Source organism: Chroicocephalus ridibundus, chromosome 1 (assembly GCF_963924245.1).
Source record: "Chroicocephalus ridibundus chromosome 1, bChrRid1.1, whole genome shotgun sequence".
Lineage (NCBI taxonomy): Eukaryota > Metazoa > Chordata > Aves > Charadriiformes > Laridae > Chroicocephalus > Chroicocephalus ridibundus.
In genome coordinates, this window is record NC_086284.1 from 110,219,337 (window position 1) to 110,240,309 (window position 20,973).

The 20,973-nt window shown below is 39.8% G+C and overlaps 1 protein-coding gene across 1 annotated transcript; it reads left to right on the top strand.

Annotated features, from left to right (window-relative positions):
• The first annotated feature begins 297 nt into the window (after positions 1 to 297).
• On the top strand, positions 298 to 19,386 carry C1H21orf91 (chromosome 1 C21orf91 homolog). Its single transcript, XM_063347327.1, has 5 exons — positions 298 to 455; positions 897 to 1,026; positions 14,150 to 14,683; positions 17,986 to 18,048; positions 18,397 to 19,386. Exons 2-5 carry the CDS (start codon positions 903 to 905, stop codon positions 18,555 to 18,557), a joined length of 882 nt encoding a protein of 293 aa, XP_063203397.1. The 5' UTR covers positions 298 to 455; positions 897 to 902; the 3' UTR covers positions 18,558 to 19,386.
• The last annotated feature ends 1,587 nt before the right edge of the window (positions 19,387 to 20,973 follow it).

Here is a 20,973-nt window from a genome sequence, read left to right on the forward strand (position 1 = left end):
ACACGCCCCGCCGTGCCGCGTGGGTGGGGCTGCCGCGGCGCCGGGCGGGCTTCCCCTCACACCCGCCCCGCCCCGCCCCCGTTCCCCCGCGCTCTGGGAGAGCCCATCTGCTGCCGAGGAGCAGGGGAGCTCTCCACCCCCGTGGCCGCACGGAGGAACGGGGAGGCGGTCGTAAGCCGCTCTCTGCGCCGGCCTCGCTGCCCTCCGCTGCTCCACTCTGTAGGCGACGCCAGCCGCCGAGGGGTGGCGGAGCGCTGGCTCCAGGACCTCCCGTCGTGTCGTTTTTCCCCACTCCGCCACCCCCGTCCCGCAGGAGCCGTGGTCTCGGCCGGAAGCGGCGGGCGGTGCCTGGCGCCGAGCTCCGGCGGCGGAGGCGCTGGCGGCCGAACAATAGTGGAGCGCGGCGCTGGGGCGGGCGGTGGCAGGGAGCGGTGTGGCGCGGAGCGAGAGCGGCGGTGAGCGGGGCCGGGGGATGGGTCTGGTGGTAGCAAAGCTTCTGCACAGCCGGTGCGCGGAGAATGAGGGAGCCTGAGGATGGGGTGCGGGGCGGGGGGGAAGCGGGACGGGACGGGGGCAGCCGCCGGGAGAGGGAAGGGGTGCGCGGGCGGGGAGGCGGCGGAAGGGCTCCCGCCCCGCTGTGCGGCCTGGCCACCCCTCGCGCTGCCCTGTGAGGCAGAAACTTTCTCGGGACGCTCCCTCGTTCCCTCCCTCGTTCCCTTCATCGTTCCCCCGGTCCCCGCGTGTGTCGGCGGCGGTCGGAGCCGTGGGTGGGGGCGGTGTGTTCTTCCTGTGCTGCCCGCCTTCCCCCCCCGCCGCCCCCCCATGCGCGGTGCGGCCGGTGCTTGGCCTGGGTGGCGGTTGGAATAACGGTCCCTTGTGTGTCCCCCTCCCCTCAGGGCACTATGAACGAGGAGCAGTTCGTGAGCATCGACCTGGACGATGACAACGTCTGCAGCGTCTGCAAGCTGGGGACCGAGAAGGAGACGCTCTCCTTCTGCCACGTTTGCTTCGAGCTCAACATCGAAGGTAGCGGCGTTTCACCTGGGCGGGCTTCCTTCATCCCGGCCTGGCCGGGAGCCGAACGCAAATTGAGTTTGGTCTGAAAGCTTTCACAAAGGCTTAGGCTAGGAAACGCGCACCTTCGGAAAGTTTTCTTGCTGGCCAAGCTAGCTTGTTAGGTTCCTAAATAGCTCGTTTCCAGTAAAGGTGGGTGCCCTAGTGTCTGCTCCTCTAGGTGTAAAGGTGTAACACGCCCCTTTTGAGAGCTTCTGAAATGCCCTGGTGTTAGTTTCACCTTCTGGCGTTAGACCTCCGATGTTAATTCCGATCGGAAGGAGTTTATGTTCTGCCTTAGTTCAGGGGTTTTACTCAATAGTTAGAGGGGTCTATGTATAAAGCTTACTTAAATTGCAAATGTTAATGTGTAATAGGTGGGGTTTTTTTGAAGCAAATCAGTGTTTCACTTTCCCTGGAAATGACCAGAGGATTATTTCTTTTTGCTTTTGTAAGATGATAATGCATGTAATACGATAAAACTGGGTTCCTTTTCAAAGCTTCTTAAAGTTTGCAAATTATAAAGTGGGAATTTTGTCCATCTTCTAAAACACTGATCTTGTAATACCCTTTTGGCCTCCAGCATGGTATTTTTAGAATTTCAAACCTTGTTTTGAAGGTTTTGCTAAGGAGTTTACCCGTATTGTTGTTCTTCATGTGTGAATCAAATGTTGGGCATGAATGAGCAGTAGGTTAGTTACTTCCCTTTTTTAAGTCAAATAAGGATTTTTTTTGAAAGTATAAATATTGTTACTTGATTTGGGGGCAACGAAGTATTTTGTTCCAGTTATGTAAAGTGATATTTGCCAATTGCATATGCACGTGACTGCCTAGACTAATCTATATTGATGTGGAGCAATTGAATATGAAGATCTTAACACTGTTATGTGAGAAGTCCCATGTCTCAACAGATAGTGAGATTGTTGTCTCCGATGTGTATGAGAGTACACTAAAGGTCTTAAGAGCAAGTCTTTTTGAGCTGAAGGTGCTATGAGATATGAGCACTGTACCCAGTGATCTAATTGCTTATTCTGAACCTTAGAAGCATAAAACTGACTGGAGTGTAGGGGGCTGTAAGGATATGTATTCCATACAGTTTCTGTTGTGCATTTGACTTTCAATGCATGTATAGGTAATAAAATTTTGTTCTTGCATTACAGAAATCTGAGAAATGCATTAGCAAATTGGAATCGCCTTTAAATACTGACTCAGTACTGTGTTTTGATTTAAAGAAAAAAAAAAAGTGATGCCTTTAAGGTCTTTGTTGCTATTAGAGGCAGTATATTTTAATCCAAATAATATTTTCAAACTTCAGTAGTATCTGCATGCTTTTGTTTAGAAGAGATGTGCTTGTGTATTCATACTTTTTGATAAAACTCGGAGCAACTGCCTAACCTAAGACAGCCTGTCACTCTGCTTCGGTTTTCTTACTTGCTTTAAAGCGATAGGTTTATGATTTTCAATGTGGAGGGAAGACGTTTCTCTGTGGGCCTTAAAATGAGAAAAAACAAACATTGCCGTAATGAGAATTAAGTACTTTAATTACATCCAGAATCTAGTTTTGTTTTGGAAGGGTTGAAACAGATAAAGCAGAACGGGATAAAAAATTGCTGAATGGTTTCTATGTTCCATTGTTTGAGATAAGTAACTCTGTCAAATTCACAGCTTGTTATGGATATTACTTTAGAAAATGGTGGTGTCTTTTAACTGGAACAACTTTTTTTTTCTTTTTTTCTGGAACTCTTAAGTAGACTCGATAGTAGTAAAGACTTAATTTGTGCAGCAGACTACTTTGCATTATCTTCGAAATTTTCAGTTAATTTTAAAAGAAAGCTACTTGAACAGAATAGTGATGAAAGTTCATCTGAAACTACCTGAACCATTATGTTCTTAATCTTTCATTTTGCACAGTAAAAGTATTAATGTCTTTGATCATTATAGCATCAAAATATCTCAATTTCTGATACTCTCTTCTGTGTACCACCTTGAAAAGATGTACTGTTACTGCTTTTATAGGAAGAGGAGGTTTGAGGGCGGCAGAGGCTGTGTAAGTGACTCTAAGAAGAATCATTGTAAGACCTTTTAGCTGAACCACTGCGTGAGCCAGCCCTGTGCTATAACCATGGTCGTGCTCTTCCTACTTTTGACATATATACTGCATTCCTGTATTTGCCTGTGACAAAGGCTGTGATTTGTACACATCTGAAATGACAAATCTTTTGGCAGCCCTGGATAGGGAATTCAGTGGATAATTCACTTAACTCAGAATGTTATACTGGATGTCTTCATATTGACCTCCTGCCTGTATTTTAATGAAGTTCAGATGCATTGTAAATAGCTACTATTTTAGCTAATATTCTGTTCAAACAGAATGAACTGTTAGTTGCACCAACTCTGTAGATGTGCTATCTCACAATTAGAAATAAGTGTCCGTTTCACCAATAGCTTGCTTTTTTATTTAATGTCATATTTAAAAATCCAAGCAATTAAAACACATATTTTCTTAAGTAATTCGGGAGTTGAATTAGGCTATTCTAAAAAGATAGCCATGCAACAGCTAGGACAGTGCTTAAGGCTTGCTCATTTTTAGTGTTGATGTACATGTGTAACTTCTCCCTTGGTGAAGTAGGAAATAGCTGCTCTTCGAGAACAGACAGGCTATTAGTCACAACTCAGCATCTTGCAGGAGGCTTAAGTACTCCCACTGTTTGCAGCACCCTGTTAACTTCCATCTGTTAAGTGCTGTCTGACTTGAGAACGTATAGCACCTCTTCCATCTTTCCTGACCATCCAGTTCTCACTAGGAGGTGGGTCAGGATAGAAGGGAGCATTGCAGATGCATGTGCAAGTGCACTTGGCAACCTGAGTTTTACGGTTGGACTTGATGTTCGTGAAGGTCTTTTCCGACTTAAATGATTCTGTGATTCCATAGTTCTATGTATGAAATTCTGGAAGTAGGTTTCCCAATTTCCTTTTTTAAAAGGGTGTTATATTCTAATGCTTTAACAAAACTCATGAGAACGATTCTGTTTCTCTTTATGCCAGCATCTGATAACTTCAAGCAAAATTGTCTATGGTAAATCCACACGCTTGAGATTGATCTAGCCCAAGGCTTAACCACCTGAATCCCCTCTGAAACAGACTTTCTCAAATGTGTATAAACAAAACACTACAGAAATGCAATTTACTTAGCTGCACTTGATTACATTATTGTTTAGTATTGTTGGTGAATCTCTGTCTCTTCGGACACCTGCGAGTTCAACATCTGTACAAGTTTGCTTGTGTGTAGTTGGTAATGTTGTTGATCATCTTGGTTAAGTAAGATGAGTAATTAAAAATGAGTAAATGAGAGACCATCCCCATTTGTAATGACTCAACAAACTTCCTGGATCAGTGTTGTGGAGTGTCTCAGCCTTTACCTTCCTGACACTGGGGTGGTTTTTTGTAACCTTTCTTATGTTTGGACAATAGCTTGATAATTATACATAATCAGGGGAGGGAACCCAAAAATTCAAGTTATTCTTACAGTTCTTTATAGAGAAGACTGCTATCCAGAAAGCTTAATCTATGGTCTGCCTTAGTTAAATAACTGCTGAGTTTCTGAGTGAGGAAGTTAGTTACTGTGTCATAAAACCTTTATGTTTTTTTATCAGAAATCAGGTCTCCATCATAATTTTTTCAGTGGTAGATTTTTAGGGTTTTAATGAAATAAAATGATAGCCTGGCCTAAAATGTGATTATGCTTCTTACTGAGTTCAGTTAATTCACAGAAACCACTTGTTTGAGTGCAGTTTGGAGTTCAGCTGTGGTGTCTGTCCCAGAATTTATTCAGGAGTGATGTATCTGAATTATAGGGTCTCTTTCTCTGAAGTTGACTGAAAGAGTGGTAGCAAAGGGAGGAGAAAAGGGAAGATGGACATACAGAATAAACAGAAAGCCAAGATGCAGGTATAAACTTTCTCCTGTTACATGTCATCAACCCTTCTTGAGCAGGAAAAGAGCAATGTTCTTAGGAGAGTTTAGTAGTGCCAATCTTCAGTTTAAACAGGGCCTGGGGGAGATGGGGGGGGGTGTGCGTCTTGAAAGGGCAGTATTTTTGTCCCTGGTGCACTTGCTCTTTCAACTCATTTAGTTTAAGGATTCATGCTCAGGGAAGCCCAATGGACTAAACTACACATAAATACTTTTATTGCAAAACTAGCTTTTGTGTCTGAAGGATCATTATCAGGTGATTTAGCACAATGGAATACTGACATGATTCTTAAAGTTTAAAATATGCAAAGTACTTCTATATGAAAAACTGAACTAACATTTTGAGAAATGAAGCTGATTCTGTACAGTGGTTTCAAAGTTCTAGATGGGGTTTAGAATATGCTGGTGGTGTGGACCTGCTGACATTTGATGTTGGCTTTTGTTTGCTTTGTGCAGGCGAAGTGAACATCGGAGATTGTTGTGTACTGTTTCGTTTTGCCGAGTAGGTGTCACAGTAGTAATCTGTGGATTGGAACAGGAAACGTTTTAAGTGCGTATGTAACTAGATTGCGTAAGCCACGAAATCATGTGTTGTGTGTTAGTTTGAGACAAAGTTCTTCTCCTTTTTAACTTCATTATAATATGGGAAAATGAACTCCAGTAGCAAATATATAATACTAACAACAGATCTGCTGTTATAACTGGAGGGGGGGGAATATATGAACACACAAAAATAGATGTGTGTTTTTGTGGAAAAGCTGTCTGTATGTGTATATAGCAACAAAACCCTCTGCCTGAATACGGTGTCCCTACAAGCTGCTTTGAAACTCCAGTTGTAGGGTTCGCACATAAGAATGCTGTGCTGTACAGAGACACCCGACTCTGCTCTGATCCCCTTGTTAGGAGGATGTAAACATCCAGCCCGTGTTCCATGGAGCATACAGAGGCAGCTGGAGTCCTGAGCAGCGGTGCTGCCTCTGGTGCTGCTCACAGTTGTTTGGGTATCTTCACATGGGAATGCGTTGTGCAATGCAGATGCCTCCTTTGTTAAGGCATGCTTTGTGGTTCTCTGGACAATGCCGGTGGAAATCCCAGCTTCAGGAACTTAAAACTTGAATGCAATTGTTCAAGCGAACGACTTGTCTCTGAAGGTTTCAAAGTTGAAAGTCTGCAGTAATTACTGTTCAGTTTTACATTATTTGTCATAGATAATGTATCTGTCTTAACTAGTTTTATCCTGGTATGTCTTAATGCAGAATTATTTAAAAATCTGTGAGTTTCCTGAAATTCAAGGGTTTGTAACAGAGACAAAACCATAATAGAAGGGGGAAAATCTGATTGTTTGAGCTGATTTTTATTTACTGTTTTTCTTATCTGGTGCTGCTAACCATGATAACATCTTGGAGAATGCTAGCTGACAAGCAAACTGGCTTGCTTCCATTTCTGTTTAAAGTTGAACAACAGCTGAATAGCAAATGACAGTCTGTATCCCAGATCTTGTAATATAAAAGAAGAGATAGCGTAAGTACTGGGCATCTAGTAGCCTGATTTATGTTAATGTAATTAAGTTTCCATTGTCCTTTAAAGTGATGATAGACTCATAGCATTTGAAGCAATTTCAGCATCAGGTTAGTGCATCCAGGTTTCCAGGTTGAGGTGAAGGTGCTATAAGCCAATCTGCCTTATTGCATACCTTGTTTTCCTGTTACAGTCTACAAAATCTTGTGTAATATCCTCATTCTGTGTTCTTTATGTTCATCCTATTAAAAAAAAAAGGTTTAGTTGTTAAAAGCTATAAGCACTCAAATGTCACTCTTTTCCTTCTTCCACCCTACAGAAGAGTATTTTGGAAACCGCTTGGTTTAATTTCATTCTGTTCCAAAATATTACACATGCTTATTTTTTCTGTGTAAATGAAATAATAACCAACAAAATGTATTATTCTGGCAACAAAAGCTAAAAGAAGTTCATCACTGCCCTTTAGGCTAGACAGATGAGAACTTGTTTCAAGGTAACATTTGCAGTCCAGGGCTATGACTCATTTCTGCAAACTTGAATGGACTTGTGGAACTAGCTGCAGTTTCATGTAAACCTCTTAACTATGAATTCAAGTCCAAACATAGAAGTACGTTCTTGAATTTTCTGTGTGCAAATTTGGGAGGCTTGTACATGCAAACAGGGAAATTGAGCAGTTAATGTTACTCACCTGGCATCATCCGTAATACAGAAATACTGTCTTATGGCTTCCACTGTCTTCAAGGTCAGACAAATTGATTTTTCTTACAAAGTGTGAGACATTCTTTAACATGGTAGTTCCTGTAGTAACGTTTTCATCAGAATGTATTGGCTTGTAAACTCTCTTCTTGGGAAAGTAGTATATAGGGAACATGAATTTTGAAAATATATTTAAAGGGTCAATTGGATCTCTGTTCTGTCTTAGGTACTATGTCTTTGCAATGTGCTAAAAAACAAATGAGCTAATAGAAATGCAGTGGGAGATGATTTGTGTGCACACTTGATGTGTGGAATGTACTGGCTTTATCATATGAAAGTGAGGAGAGAACTTTAATTTATGAGCAAGATAATATCTAGTCTTTACCATGTGTCTGCTTTCGGAAGTTAATGAATGGCACTGGCATTTTCCTTCTACCCAATCTAATAAATCATAAGACTTAACTTTCAAATGCAATTGCGTGCATACACTTAAAAATAGCAGTTGGCTTAAGTCTTGTCAGGCAGATGTATTGGAGATACATCTCTAATGATGCTGTTTTTCAATGTTGGCAGAACTGTCCAGCTGAAGAATATCAGTTTTCCCCACCCCTTGTCATTTCGATGTGTGAATGACTTACTGTCTTAGGTGATCATGGGCGATTTAATGCATTTTGAACAGGTCTTGGGATCTGCTTTTCTATCATAAGACAACCCCGCTCTTCCATCACTCTTAATGATCAGACTAATACACAGCAGTGGCTTAAAATATATAGACATGAACATTTAATTAATTTAATACATAGACATTAACATTTCTCTTTGTGCTGCAGGTCTTAGCCTTGTACACAAAGTAAACCAGACCTGAGCTCATCTGATCTTGGTGTTCCTGGCGGACGCTAGCGGTTGTTCAGGAGCTGTTTCAGAAGCTGGTTAAACATCCCTGTCTGCAGAGCAATACTGTATGTGTGTGAGATGGACAGCTGAGGGGAGCAGCACCTGGAATGTTTCAGAGCATGTAAAAGATGGGGCTCTTTAAGTTGGCAGCCATGGACTTTCACAAGGGTTCTTGCTTGCTTATAGGATTAAAGGGAAAAGTGTAGGTGCTTACCACAAATGTTTCTACAGGTGACTATTTAGGATGAGATGAATTGTGCCCGAGAAGCGTTTCTTCACTAGCTGTGGAGGCAGTTCCTGTAACTAACTAAAACTAGAGGTGGATCGTTTCTAAGTGTTCTGGCTTAAACAGAATTTCACCCGTGTTGCCAGTACTACACAGATTTGTATTATGAAGTGCGTCCGCTCTTTTTTCACTGTCCACGTGTGCTTAACACGTTTGTGGAAGCTATATGCCAGCATTATACCGAGAAGGCAGATTTTCTTTTCCTTTCTCTATGGTCAGGTATAAATTTTACCCATAACTATTTGTAAATTCTTTAAAGGGACTTTAAAGTCCCTTTTATTTAAAATATGGCTTTAATTAAGTAATGTTTTAGTACAAAATTAAAATTGATTATTCACTTGTCTAGAAGTATTCTTGCTAATTTTAGTTCACTCCATCTTAAATTCTGGGGTTTTTTTCCTCTTCAGCTGCGCAAGCCAAGGTTATTCACCATTGCAAAAAACATTAGTTTCCAGCATTGCATTGTAAATTGCTAAGAAGGAAATGCAGGCTTTCTTTAACATGATTTTCAACTGATGGAGCTGAAATACAAAATAAGACAACCTTTAAAAAAAGAATAACAAACAAATGAAAAAAAAAAACAACTGTGGAAGATAAGCAAGCTAATGATCACTGATTTTCTTTTTTAATGAAAACATTTGTTTGCGAAGGGATGTTCAGTAGTCTTGGTATTCAAGAGCATTCCTTTTGAATTGAACTTGTTATTATTATAATCTCCAAATAAGACAATTATTCTAGCCAGCAAAAATGTGAGCAAACGTTTCAACTTAGTTCTGTATCCTTATCATGAAGAATTTATATGTAATTCTCGAAGAATCAGTTGGAAAGGCAGAAATAAAGTCTTTATAGGCTTCTTCCCTTCAGAAAAAAACAAACAAAGAAAAAACCCAAACCCGGAACTTTAATATGATGGAAACTGATTTACAAATGCTTTAAAATGGGGTAGAATTTAAGATATGATTACACACCTGGTTATATGGTAAATATTCTCCTCACCGTCTGCTCCTTTGCACTTATGAATAACTAGAAGTTACAGAAATGTGTACTACTTTATAAATTGCCTGATTGCTAGTAATTTATTTACAAAATTATTTTGCAGGATTAGGACTCATTATGTTGAGAACTGTACTGGGATAGAGGAAGAGTTTCTTGCATAGTTTACAAATTGAAATACACAATTTTAGAATTTTTTGCCTTAATACTAGGCTCTTAAATAAGCAACCCTTTTCTTATAAGTGCTCAACATACGAAGATATTGCTGAGTAAAGTGAAAACATTCATATTTCATCTAGGACACATGGGTTACCAGAATCAGAAGCAAATGACTTAATTTTATGATTTGTCTTGAGATTTGGCATCATCCTGTGAATCTTGTTCACTTGAGGAATGATCTTTGGCGTGAGCTTGTTTCCTAATAGCATCTGCTGTCTTAAGTTAGCTAGATAACGTCGTCTAGATGATACTGAATTTTGGTGGGTTTTTTGGTTTCTTTTTTTCTCTGCAGGTGAAACTTTCCTGCTCTGGGTGGTTGTGGGCTTTTTGCTGCTTTTTGAGGTTCTTTTTCCTTCTCTGAAAAAATAAGTATGGAGGGTATGACGTACTTGCACGTATTCTGCAGTCCTATTCTTGGAAAGTAAGATAAAGGACAAATGTACACGTACCTACAAATGTGGAAAAAAAATGTTGATGGTAGTATGATTGCTGATGTGAAGAACCAGTCAAAAATCAAAAAGGTTGAGGTGGATATTAGCAAACAGGAACACTGAGACAGAACTGAAACCCTGTGAAAATCCCCAGACCTGACAATAACTTTATCAAAATTACGATATTAGTTCTTGTAATATACAGAAGTCTTACCTCACTTTACTCATCAATTTGTTGGATTAAGTAATGTGTCTTCTAAAACTGAATCATCTTTATATACCGTTTCTTTGATCTATGCCAGTTTACCAGCTGGTAGATTTTTTGCAACGATGATGAAGGAAAAAATATGAAGTAATCTGATTGGAGTATTAAGTCTTACCAAAAAGAAGTAGACATCTTTTCTGCCTCATAAAACTGATGGTATTGCCCACAACAGAAGGACCTGGTTCAAAGAAACATGCTTTTACTTGCTGTAATGCTGGTACATAATGACTAGTTTGTGCTGGCACAGCAGCTGCTGTGAATGCTCAGCCCTTGAGATGTGAGTCCAGAAGGTTAGTGGCTGTTTTTATTCACATTCTCTTTATTGGAAAGGACTAATTGTCACCTTACTACAAAAGAAAGATTGAGACTTGGTTTTGGTTTTTTTTTTTTCCGCATGTGTTTGTTACAGTAGAAGTCCAGACCAGTTATGTGAAAGCTGAAGCACGTCTGTTAGCAATTCTGTACAAAACTGGTTTGGTTTTATACATCCTTCTGTTCCTTACTGTATTGGAGAGTATTTAGATAGACCCTTTTTCGGTGGGTTTTTTCAGTGGAGTAAGAGATGGGGAAGGATGTAAATTCTGGTCTGGGGTGGGAGGTTATTCTTCTCTACTGGGAATGTTTTATAATACCTCAGAAATAGTGATGTGGCCAATATGCAGCTCTTTAGGCTTCTGAAGTAACATTTTTTTTCTTCTGTAATGGTTACTAATTTCATGCATACTTGATATTACTGAATTCTGATAAAATAGATTTCTTTGAGCAGCATGCCTCTGGAGTGAGGAGGTTAACAATGTTCAGAACTCTTTTAAAAGATAAATTTGTCAGAAAGACTTGAGTAACCTTGAGCTTAGAGACAAAAATCAGATAGGGCTTCATGCTGTGCTTGTTCTTTTTTTTTTTTTTTTTTAAGTGAGACTGCAGTGTCCTAGCACTTGTTGTGCAGGTGTGTCTTTTGTGAGTGCCCCAGAAGTGATAGTGTGTATATGTAAGCAAGTGTAGTCTGACCTGCTTCTTCAGATGCACCGGGCAGAAAACCGAACTGCAAGAGGCCATGTCTCTAGAATCAGCTGTGGGAATATTTCATTAAACTCACAAGATTATTTTTTTTCCTGTTTTTAATAGAAACAGTGCAGTAGTTCTTTCCCTAGTTTTGGGGAAGGAGGGCATGTAGGGGAGAATAAGGAGAAGTAAGAACTTGGTAGGTACATCTGATTTTTTTTGTGTTGGGAGAGGATTGGTATCCTGAGAGCAAAACCGGTGTTAGTACCTATTAGCAACTGTGAACTAGAAACACTCTGTGCAAAACTGCATTTGTCCTAGATTTACTAACTGTGCTTTCTGCAGTTCTCCTCCCTCTTCTTCACCAAATCTTCAACTACTTGCTTTAGACAGAATTAATCTGTCCTTTGATCAGAAGACACTGGCTTGCTTCATTCATCTTGGGGTGAAATTGTTAGGTGGGTTCCTGAACTTTATTACAGAAAATTGTGTAAAATTTGTTTTTCAGCCAATCTGATGACGTTTTCTGTAAGTGAAAGAAAGTTCTGCAAGCATCAGCTGCATAGTGTGTGTTGAAGAATCGCTTGCGTAAAGCAAATAACATTGAACAAATCAGTCTGGTTTTGTAGGGTTTGCAGTCTTGTTGAGTATATGCTGCCTTAACTTCATTTGACAGTGTTTGCTCTTCCTTGATGGCTTAAAGATTTAAGGGTTTCCATCATGCTACTTGATTTAAGCAGATTTGCTGTATTTAAATTGTACTGATCAGTTATCAAAACAAATGACTTGTCTTTCCTTGTTTTCACCAGAAATGTTTTCTGTTTTTTTTTTTTTTTAAGTCTCTGCAGAGAGGGAGAATATCTTTGCAAGTAGGCAGTAGATCATGTACAGTGTAAGAAAAGTTAGTGAGTGTCTATTCGCTGAAAGAGGTTGAAAGATATTTTGAGGTGTAGATTAAGAATCTTTACTCTGTACCGACGAAGACATCATCTTTGTACTTTGCTCAGGAACTTCCTGCTTAAAAGGTGCCTCTAGTTAAGATGTGTTTTTTGTGTGTTCTAATACTTAGTTCATGGACAGAAGGAGTGTTTGTTTTCATGACCTTACCTTTCTTCCCTGCTGCTAAGAAAATAAGGTCCACTGCTCTCCTCTTTATTTTCCACTCTTTTTGTCATTTTTGCCCATAAGTATTGTGTGTGCTCTTACAAACTCGACCAGAACAGTAATGCTCTAGATTTTCAATGCTGCCCAAAGAGTGGAAAATCAAAAATTTATAATGGCTACTCTGTGTTTGAATTCCCCAACTTGAAATACTAGTTACCAGCAAGTGAGATAATCAAAATGACTTGCTTGGATTTGTTTGGTTTCATGTTAAGAATTTTATGTTTGTAGCTTAGTTTTGAGTAGTTTGGGCTTTTGTGGAATTTAGCCACTTAAAAACCCAGCTTATCATTTGGGGTGAGGGGCTTAAAGCTTACAACAAGAATTTAAGAGGGTAAGTCGGATATAACTGAGAATTGTGGTAACATGTAGCTCTCTGCTAATTGCTTGTTAAAGTCTCTATTATATTTTTTTAACATGGTTGCATGTCATGGGTTTTCTGTAAATTTAAGCACTTTTATATACTTCCTTCTTTGCTAAAAGGTAAAATGGCTGCAGCTTAGTTCATGGCACGTAGTCTCAAAGATCAAATTACATTATCACATGTTGATTTAAATCTTCTGGCTTTAGTAAGCGTTGAGCGCTTTCAACCAGTGGCTCACAGATATATCATTTGTTATTTCCAATGAGGAACTTGTTTGACGGAATTTTTTTCCGTTATATTGGGAACCTCCCAAGTAGTGTTGAGATAAATGTCAAACTGTTTGGTATTCTGGACTTGGACACTGAATCTACTGTGTAGGTGAATCTGAAGAAAAATATCCACTGAAGTTGCAGAAACTGATTTTTGTACTGGACTATTACTAACTTTCTGAAATAGTAGTTTCTCATACCATCTGTGTTCACTCACCAACTGTAGATTTTCACAGATTGTGTTCCTTTTTAACGTGTCAATCACTATCAATTACTTTGAAGTTTGAGTAAGTTACCTGCTGTAGCTATTTGATTAGTTCTGAAGGAAGACAGGCAAAGAGAATAAGCATCCGTCTTGTATGAAGTTAATTTCAGGACAGTTTAATGTTGGCAAGTGTCAACAGTATTAGCACTTGCTTCTCTAGCTAAGCTACAGGCTTGTACCAGTGCAAAATAATAAACTAAGACAGAAGTCTGAATTATGTTTGACCACTTGGATGACACAAGCCCGCACATTGCAGTACTTGTTGAGCAGATAGCTTATGTTATCCATAGAAGGCGGGACCATGAATGACTACTGTCAAAATGCTCTTCAGTATTGTTCTTCATATACATATATATATATATAACTTTCTGATATATAGTTGAGGTTATTTTACTTCTAGGGTTTAAACACTTGTTTATAGGTATGATGCAATATATACAGAGTTAGCAGTCTGCCTCATCTGCATTATCATCCAAGAGGCACATGCAGGTAATTTAGAAGTCCTGCACTAGAGATTAATGTGTGCAAAACACTTTGTATGCTGAGGACTCAAGACTGAGTGGAATCTCAAAAATTTTAGAGTATCACATATCCTTGTTTACTTCAGTGATTAGACTGTTAGGAGTACCTGTTTACTTCAGGATTAGACTGTTAGGAAAGCATCAGTTAAGGTTTTGTTTTCTTGGTCCCTTGGGAGTAAAGATTTTGAAAAATCAGTCAAGTATGCAATAAGTGAATTTTTTCCTATTGTGTCTTTACAGGAGTACCAAAGTCAGATCTTCTACATACAAGATCTTTAAGGGGGCACAGAGACTGCTTTGAAAAATTCCACCTAATAGCAAATCAGGACTGTCCGCGATCAAAGCTCTCTAAAAGCCCATATGCAGAAGTAAAAAATATCTTGAGCAAAAAAATTAACTGGATCATACAGTATGCACAAAACAAGGATTTAGACTCTGATCCTGAAAGCTCGAAATCATCCCAACACCAGCTTTTTAACTTCAGACATCAGACTGATAGAAAATTACTCCCACAGTTTGATTCCCCAGTACCTAGATACTCTGCAAAATGGATAGATGGGAATTCCGGAGGCATCTCAAGCTGCTCACAAACTCTTTTGGAACAAAGAGAATCCACTGATTTCAGACTTGGTGTGTTGCAAGAAACAGGTGCTACCTTCTGTTGCGGCAGTGTTCTGTGGTCTAATCACAACCAAGCCCAGAAAGCTGAAAAAGCTGAAGGTGATTCACTTACCAGCGTGCATAGAAGGCATCCTCAATACAGCAGGGAAGAACGTGAGTATATATCTATTTACACGCAACCTAGCAGGCAAGGGCATTCTTTGAAATATCTCTTGACCACTTCATGTCCCCACAGGGCATTAATTCACAGCCCAAAATCCAGCTTTTTACAATTTGGAGTTACTGTAAAATCTATGGGGGAAAAAAAAAAGGCTATGTGGCTAAGCAAATAGTGTGTTTGGGGTTGAGGGTTTGGTTGGTGTGGGGGGTTTGTTTTTCAGATTTTCCTGTTAGTTATAACCCAAAGTGATACCAGACATGCCTAATTTATGCAAAAAAGTTATTGTTGTGGTTGATTGCAGTCACTCTAATATGTCAGTCGTGGCAGATGCACAGGCCTGCCTGTGGAGATTCCAAAGCTCCTGACAACAACTGTCTTACTGAACTGGTGCAGCGCCTTCAGTTACATTTTACAGAGAGCTGCCCTAAGCAGTAGGGGAAATTAGAGGTAAGGTAGCAGAGCAAACTTGTCAAACAACATAAAAAATGAAACATTCTTAATAGTAGCAGACTTCCGTGTGCATTTCATTAGAATTTTTTTCTTCTGTTTGTTGAGCGTAAGAAAATGGGAGGGCCCTTATGCCACCATGTTCTCTTAAAAGCTGTAGCAGTAGACCTGAGCAGTTCTTTTGATGACTGTGATGTTACTAGAAGCAGTGTAAAATAAGTTTTTCCATTATTTAAGGTCACTAGAAGAAGTCTTTAGAAAAATCTAGGATATTGTAGTGTCTCTGATCTCTGCTTTTAGAACAGTGCCTGGTCATAAACTGGGATACACCCACTCTTATTTCTGTAGATTAGAAAAGTAATTGGAGAGGGTTTCTGAATTTTAAAAGACCTGAGAAAGAAGGCAAAATGGCTGGTAAAATATTCAGTGGAAAATTAGGTGATGAAAAAGAAAATAATATGTAATTCAGAATGTCGGAAGACAGTGAGAAAGAGATACCGTAAAAAGTTGGAATCAGTTTTGTTAGGCTCCCATTTTTTCAACAAACTAACAAACCCGTCCTTGCAAAGTTCGGACATTTCTCATTCTTTATAAAAGGATTTTATTTAAATGATGTATGATGCTTCATACTGCATTTGTAGTGAATTATTAGTCTTAAAAGTCATAAATCAAAACAGATGTGCTGTTTGACCACCTGTCCTCTGGAGTCATAAATTGGGATTACATAAATCAGGACAGCAGTTATCAGAGGAATTATCAAAGCTTGACCTGGTTTATGGGGTTATCTGACTGAAGTTAGTGACTTGGATTTTATCTCTCTGATTTTGGGACAGGGGAACATAAAGCTGTTTAGAGCTGTTTAGATAACAGATTTTTTTTCTTCTGTTATGACTGCATAACACACTTCTGAGGCACTTTTGCCTTGTATTATAGGTATGTGTTTAATCTTTTTGCAGTATTTAGCTTTAAAATACATTTATTTGGAGACTCTATGATTATATATAGTCTGTATTTTAGAGAAAACTTAGACTTTCTCTGCCAGAATTAGGTACCTTCTTATTGCAGTACCTCCACTGTAATACATAGCAGTCTACTAAAAAAAAATATTGTTAACATAACTGTAAATAGCTTGGTCGGTATTTCTTTATCATTTACCTCAGCTATGGATAGAATAGTATTTTATCATTTAAATTTGGTGTTCTGTTCTTCTCCCTTTCCCTTGTGTATCAGAATTAATGTGGCATGAAACAGTCCTATCCTGATAGACAGGTTCACACATTTCGTGTGTGTTTATATCTGCTACAGTTGACGAAATGTTGATGAAAGGAATGAAGAAATGGGAAGTAACATCCTACCACTGGGTATAAAAGGGGGAAAAAAATTCTTGACATTTTTATAAAGATGTCAGTTACTATGTTAAACCCAATTGGGGTTGTTGCGGAGCTTGAAGGGTGGTAAGATGTGAGAAAGGAATCGTCAGTTGTATTGATAGCCAAAGGTAGGAAGGAGCAGCACTGTACCTGGCTGTTGGAGGGTGAATCTCTTTCACTCTTCAGTGGCCTTCTGTCTTGAGTAACAAGTAAGCGATCTCAGCTATTGCCACCTTCTTTGGTTTGGCAATACTGACAGTTAATATCCCGCAACTGCAAGATGTGAGAAAGGTTGAAAGAGAAGGCTTAGGATAATCAACTAGTCTTGTGGGTATGAGGGGACTATTGTTTTCAGAACTTAACTTAAGCTTTAACGCTGTTTTCAGAACTTAAGCTTTAAATTTACAATATAGAAATGTCTTGCACTGAGAAATCTCTGAACAAAAGCTGTGTGACTGCAGTGTAGGTTTTTCTCAAGTATGCAGTGAGAGCTTCGCTAAGCTTGCAGCATTGTTCAAAAACAATATTTAAAAATTACAAGGTCTTAAAGCTAGTTTCACTGCCATGTGTCCTCCTGTGGTGATCAGGATTGTCACTTTTCACCGTGCTTCCTAGGGCATCTCAGCAGCAGGCACGGCACCAACCTGTGCCCACCACTGCTGGGTTGAGGGATTTCTAGGAAGCAGGCCAGTGCTTCCCTACTTGCTACTGCTGATCGAGGGCTGTGTAGAATACTTTCACAACTCTCTCCTCCAAGGTTTAATATATATTTTTTATAAGGATGAGCAATGTACACATAACCTGAGATACAGAAGGGCTTTTGAATGATGCAGAGGGTCTTTTTTTCGGTTCTTACTAGGAACATAGCACAAGAAAGGGAGAAGTAAACCTATTTTTATATACTGGTCTGTGTATCAAACTAAGATTTTTCTTCATCGTTTGTCACTGAGGCACTCAGTGGGAACTGTATACATTATTCTTACAGGCATAAAGTGCAAAACTTCATAGCCAAAAAAGGTAGCTGCACACTGAAAACTCTGTCTAGAAGCTGTTTCCTGTAGGCTTGCAAATGTAGTAGGACTTACTTCAGAATTGTCCACTTGCCCACAGTTAGACATACTTGCAGGGTTACACTGTGGAAACCATGTTTTGCAGTCAAAGGAAGGTAAAGTATTTAAAGGTGTCAAACAATTTACAAACAGTTCCGTTTCTGGACACTTCTATTTTGAGGGCTTGAGTTTCCAGCTTTTTCACATCGCAGAACGGGCTTTCCTTTGGAGTAAATCCTTGTCTGTCAACGTAAAAGAGAGAATTTTCAAACTTTCCACAAATGACTGATAGATAATGTTGCCTCTGACTTACTGCCACTCATCTGTAAATTATTAGGATGCAAATGACAACAATTTGAGAAAACAGTAGTCTGCTTAGGGATGCTTATGTGAATTCGGTAGTAGTAATAACAGATTTTATTGTTACAGTGACTATGATGACTACTGGAGAGTTAAAGCAACTTAATGAAAAACTGCTCAAGCAAATCCAGGGTGAGAATTTTTCAGTACTCTTTGGTTTGAGTTTGTGTTGCTTTGTAATAAAGTCTTCGTGGGTGGGTGGGAGGGAAATTGCAATGGCTTTACTGTCAGCTAAGTTTTGAACTGAAATCTCTGTATATCATGTTTCCATGTAAAACAAGAAACTTTTAGGTGCTTTTATTATGTGTAACCTCCTTGGGCATTGCAGACTGGCACTTGGAGAATACAGTATTTTCTTTAAGTTTTCTGTCTGGAGTCAACTTCATTTTGCGTTATAAACCAATCCACCTCATCTCAGGTCACCTAAAACTATAAACTGGTTATCCTGTTCAGTGCATTAACCTCATAACGTTCTTGCAGATGTGTTTGAAGAGCTGACACAGCAAGTCCAAGAAAAGGACTCTTTGGCCTCAGAGCTCAACGTCCGTCATATTGCTATTGAGCAGCTGCTGAAGAACTACTCCAAACTGCCGTGTCTACAGATGGGACGAGCAGGGATGAAATCAAATGTCCCCATATAAAGGGGATACAATTTCTATCCCCCCTATAGAGCTAAGTTTCCTTAACGGCTTTGATAACCATTAAGTATAGCTGCACAGATATTTAGGAGCTTTTGAGGAAACTTGGGCAGCTTTCTCTTTGTGCTCATAATCCACGAGAAGTCTTATTCCACTTTGGTTTTCAGAAACAAGGCAAATATTTTAGGTATTAAAATCTACTGTAATAAGGTTTATTCACTTTGGGATTATTTTTTTTTGCCCATAACTACGCATGAGCCTTGAAACAAATTTTGTGCTTTGTTGATAATAAAATTGTTTCTAACAAAGAATGACCTGAAGCCTGTACGCCTGCCTCCTTCATACAGAGGAAAAATAAAAATTTGAGTTTTGATCAGTTCTGATCATGTTACATCCAGGAGAGCTTTAAGGGGAGAACAGTATTAATGAAACTCATGTTTTCTTATTTATTATGAGCAATATTTTATTACTGAAATTTTATACTAAATAAATATCACTATTTTAGGTACTTTTCCAGATCTCTTTATAAAATGTCTGAATTACTGTGTAATGTTTATGCGTTGTGTATGATTGTTTATCCTTTTTCAGGTCTGTATCTTTCATGATACAATTTACAAAAAAAAAAAAATCCTGTTTCCCAAAGAGATGAATTTCACATGTTAAGGAAAAAAAAAACGTGGTGGTGCATCCCTTATTTTTATCAGCTTTATAACAGAAGAACTTGGTTCATAAGAGATGTTTTTAAAAAAAAAAAAAGCACAGCACTTCCCTCAAATTAAAAAAAAAAATACGTGCTTTGGTTTTAATGCATAGAAGTTGAAGTTGTTTTATATGTGTGAAATTTTCAATGCTGAAAAATTCCTTTGAAAAAAAACTAAATAAATTTGTAATACTACATTACCTTGTTATGAGTTTTTTATAAAGTTGGATCAGACTATGATAAAGTGGTTTCATTTTGAAATGCAAATAGTAATGATACATTATAAAAAAAAAGAACAGCCTCTGCTTTTTTAAAACTTCTATCTACCGTACTGAGATACAGAGTTAATCTTTGCCAAAAGGTTGTTTGTAGAGCTGGATTTGTATAACTGAAGATTGCTGAGTTGCACTGAAAAAGTTAAGAGCGGAGGGAGGAACAGAACTTCCCTTCCCCCTCTCCCCCTCCAAGTTAAAGTCTACGCTTTCTGATTTCATAGAATCATAGAATGTGTTGGGTTGGAAGGGACCTTTAAAGATCATCTAGTCCAACCCTCCTGCACTGAGCAGGGGCACCTTCAACTAGATCAGGTTGCTCAGAGCCCCATCGAGCCTGGCCTTGAGTGTCTCCAGGGATGGGGCATCTACCACCTCTCTGGGCAACCTGTTCTGGTGCCTCACCACCCTCAGTCAGGAATTTCTTCCTTATATCTAGTCTAAATCTTCCTTCTTCTAGTTCAAAGCCATTACCCCATGTTGTATCACAACAGGCCCTTCTAAAAAGTTTGTCCCCATCTTTCCTGTAGGCCCCCCTTAAGTCCTAGAAGGCTGCTATAAGGTCTCCCGAGAGCCTTCTCTTCTTCAGGCTGAACAACCCCAACTCTCTCAGCCTGTCCTTATAGGAGAAGTATTCCATTCCTCTGATTATCTTTGTGGCACTCCCCTGGACCCCCTTCAACAGGTCCATGTCTTTCCTGTGCTGAGGGCTCCAGAGGTGTGGGGACAGAGGCTGCCGGTGAAGACTGACGCAAAATAGTTGAGTATTTCAGCCTTCTCCTTGTCCGTTGTTACCAGTTTGCCAGCCTTGCTCATCGGGAGGGAGTACATGTTCTTTGACCTTTCTTTTCTGGCTAAAATACCTGTAGAAGCCCTTATTATTATTCTTTGCATCCCTTGCCAAGTTCAGCTCCAGCTGTGCCTTGGCCTTCCTGACCCCATCCCTACGCAATGTACCAGCGTCCCTATACTCTTCCCAGGATACCTGTCCCTGCTTCCACTGCCAGTGCATCTCTTTCAGGACCTTTAGTTTGACCAGCAGGTCTTGACTCAGCCATGCAGGTCTCTTGCCTTCCTTTCCTGATTTCTTACACCTGGGGATCTAGAGCTCCTGTGCTCTATGGAAAGTGTCCTTAAAGATCTGCCAGTTCTGCTCTGCCCCCTTGTCCCTGAGGGCAGTTTCCCAGAGGGTCCTGTTGACTAGCTCCTTGAGGGGCTGGAATTTTGCTTTCCTGAAGGTCAGGGTCCTGACTTTACTCTTCCCCTGACCCGTATCTCTCAGGACTGTGAACTCCACCAGTGCATGATCACTGCAGCCCAGGCTGCCTCCACTCTTGATGTCACCGATGAGCTCGCTCACACTGGTGACCAACAGGTCCAGTCCCCTTTGCTAGGGCTGTCTATTGCCTGGCTTTAGAAGCTATCCTTAATGCACGCCAGGAGTCTC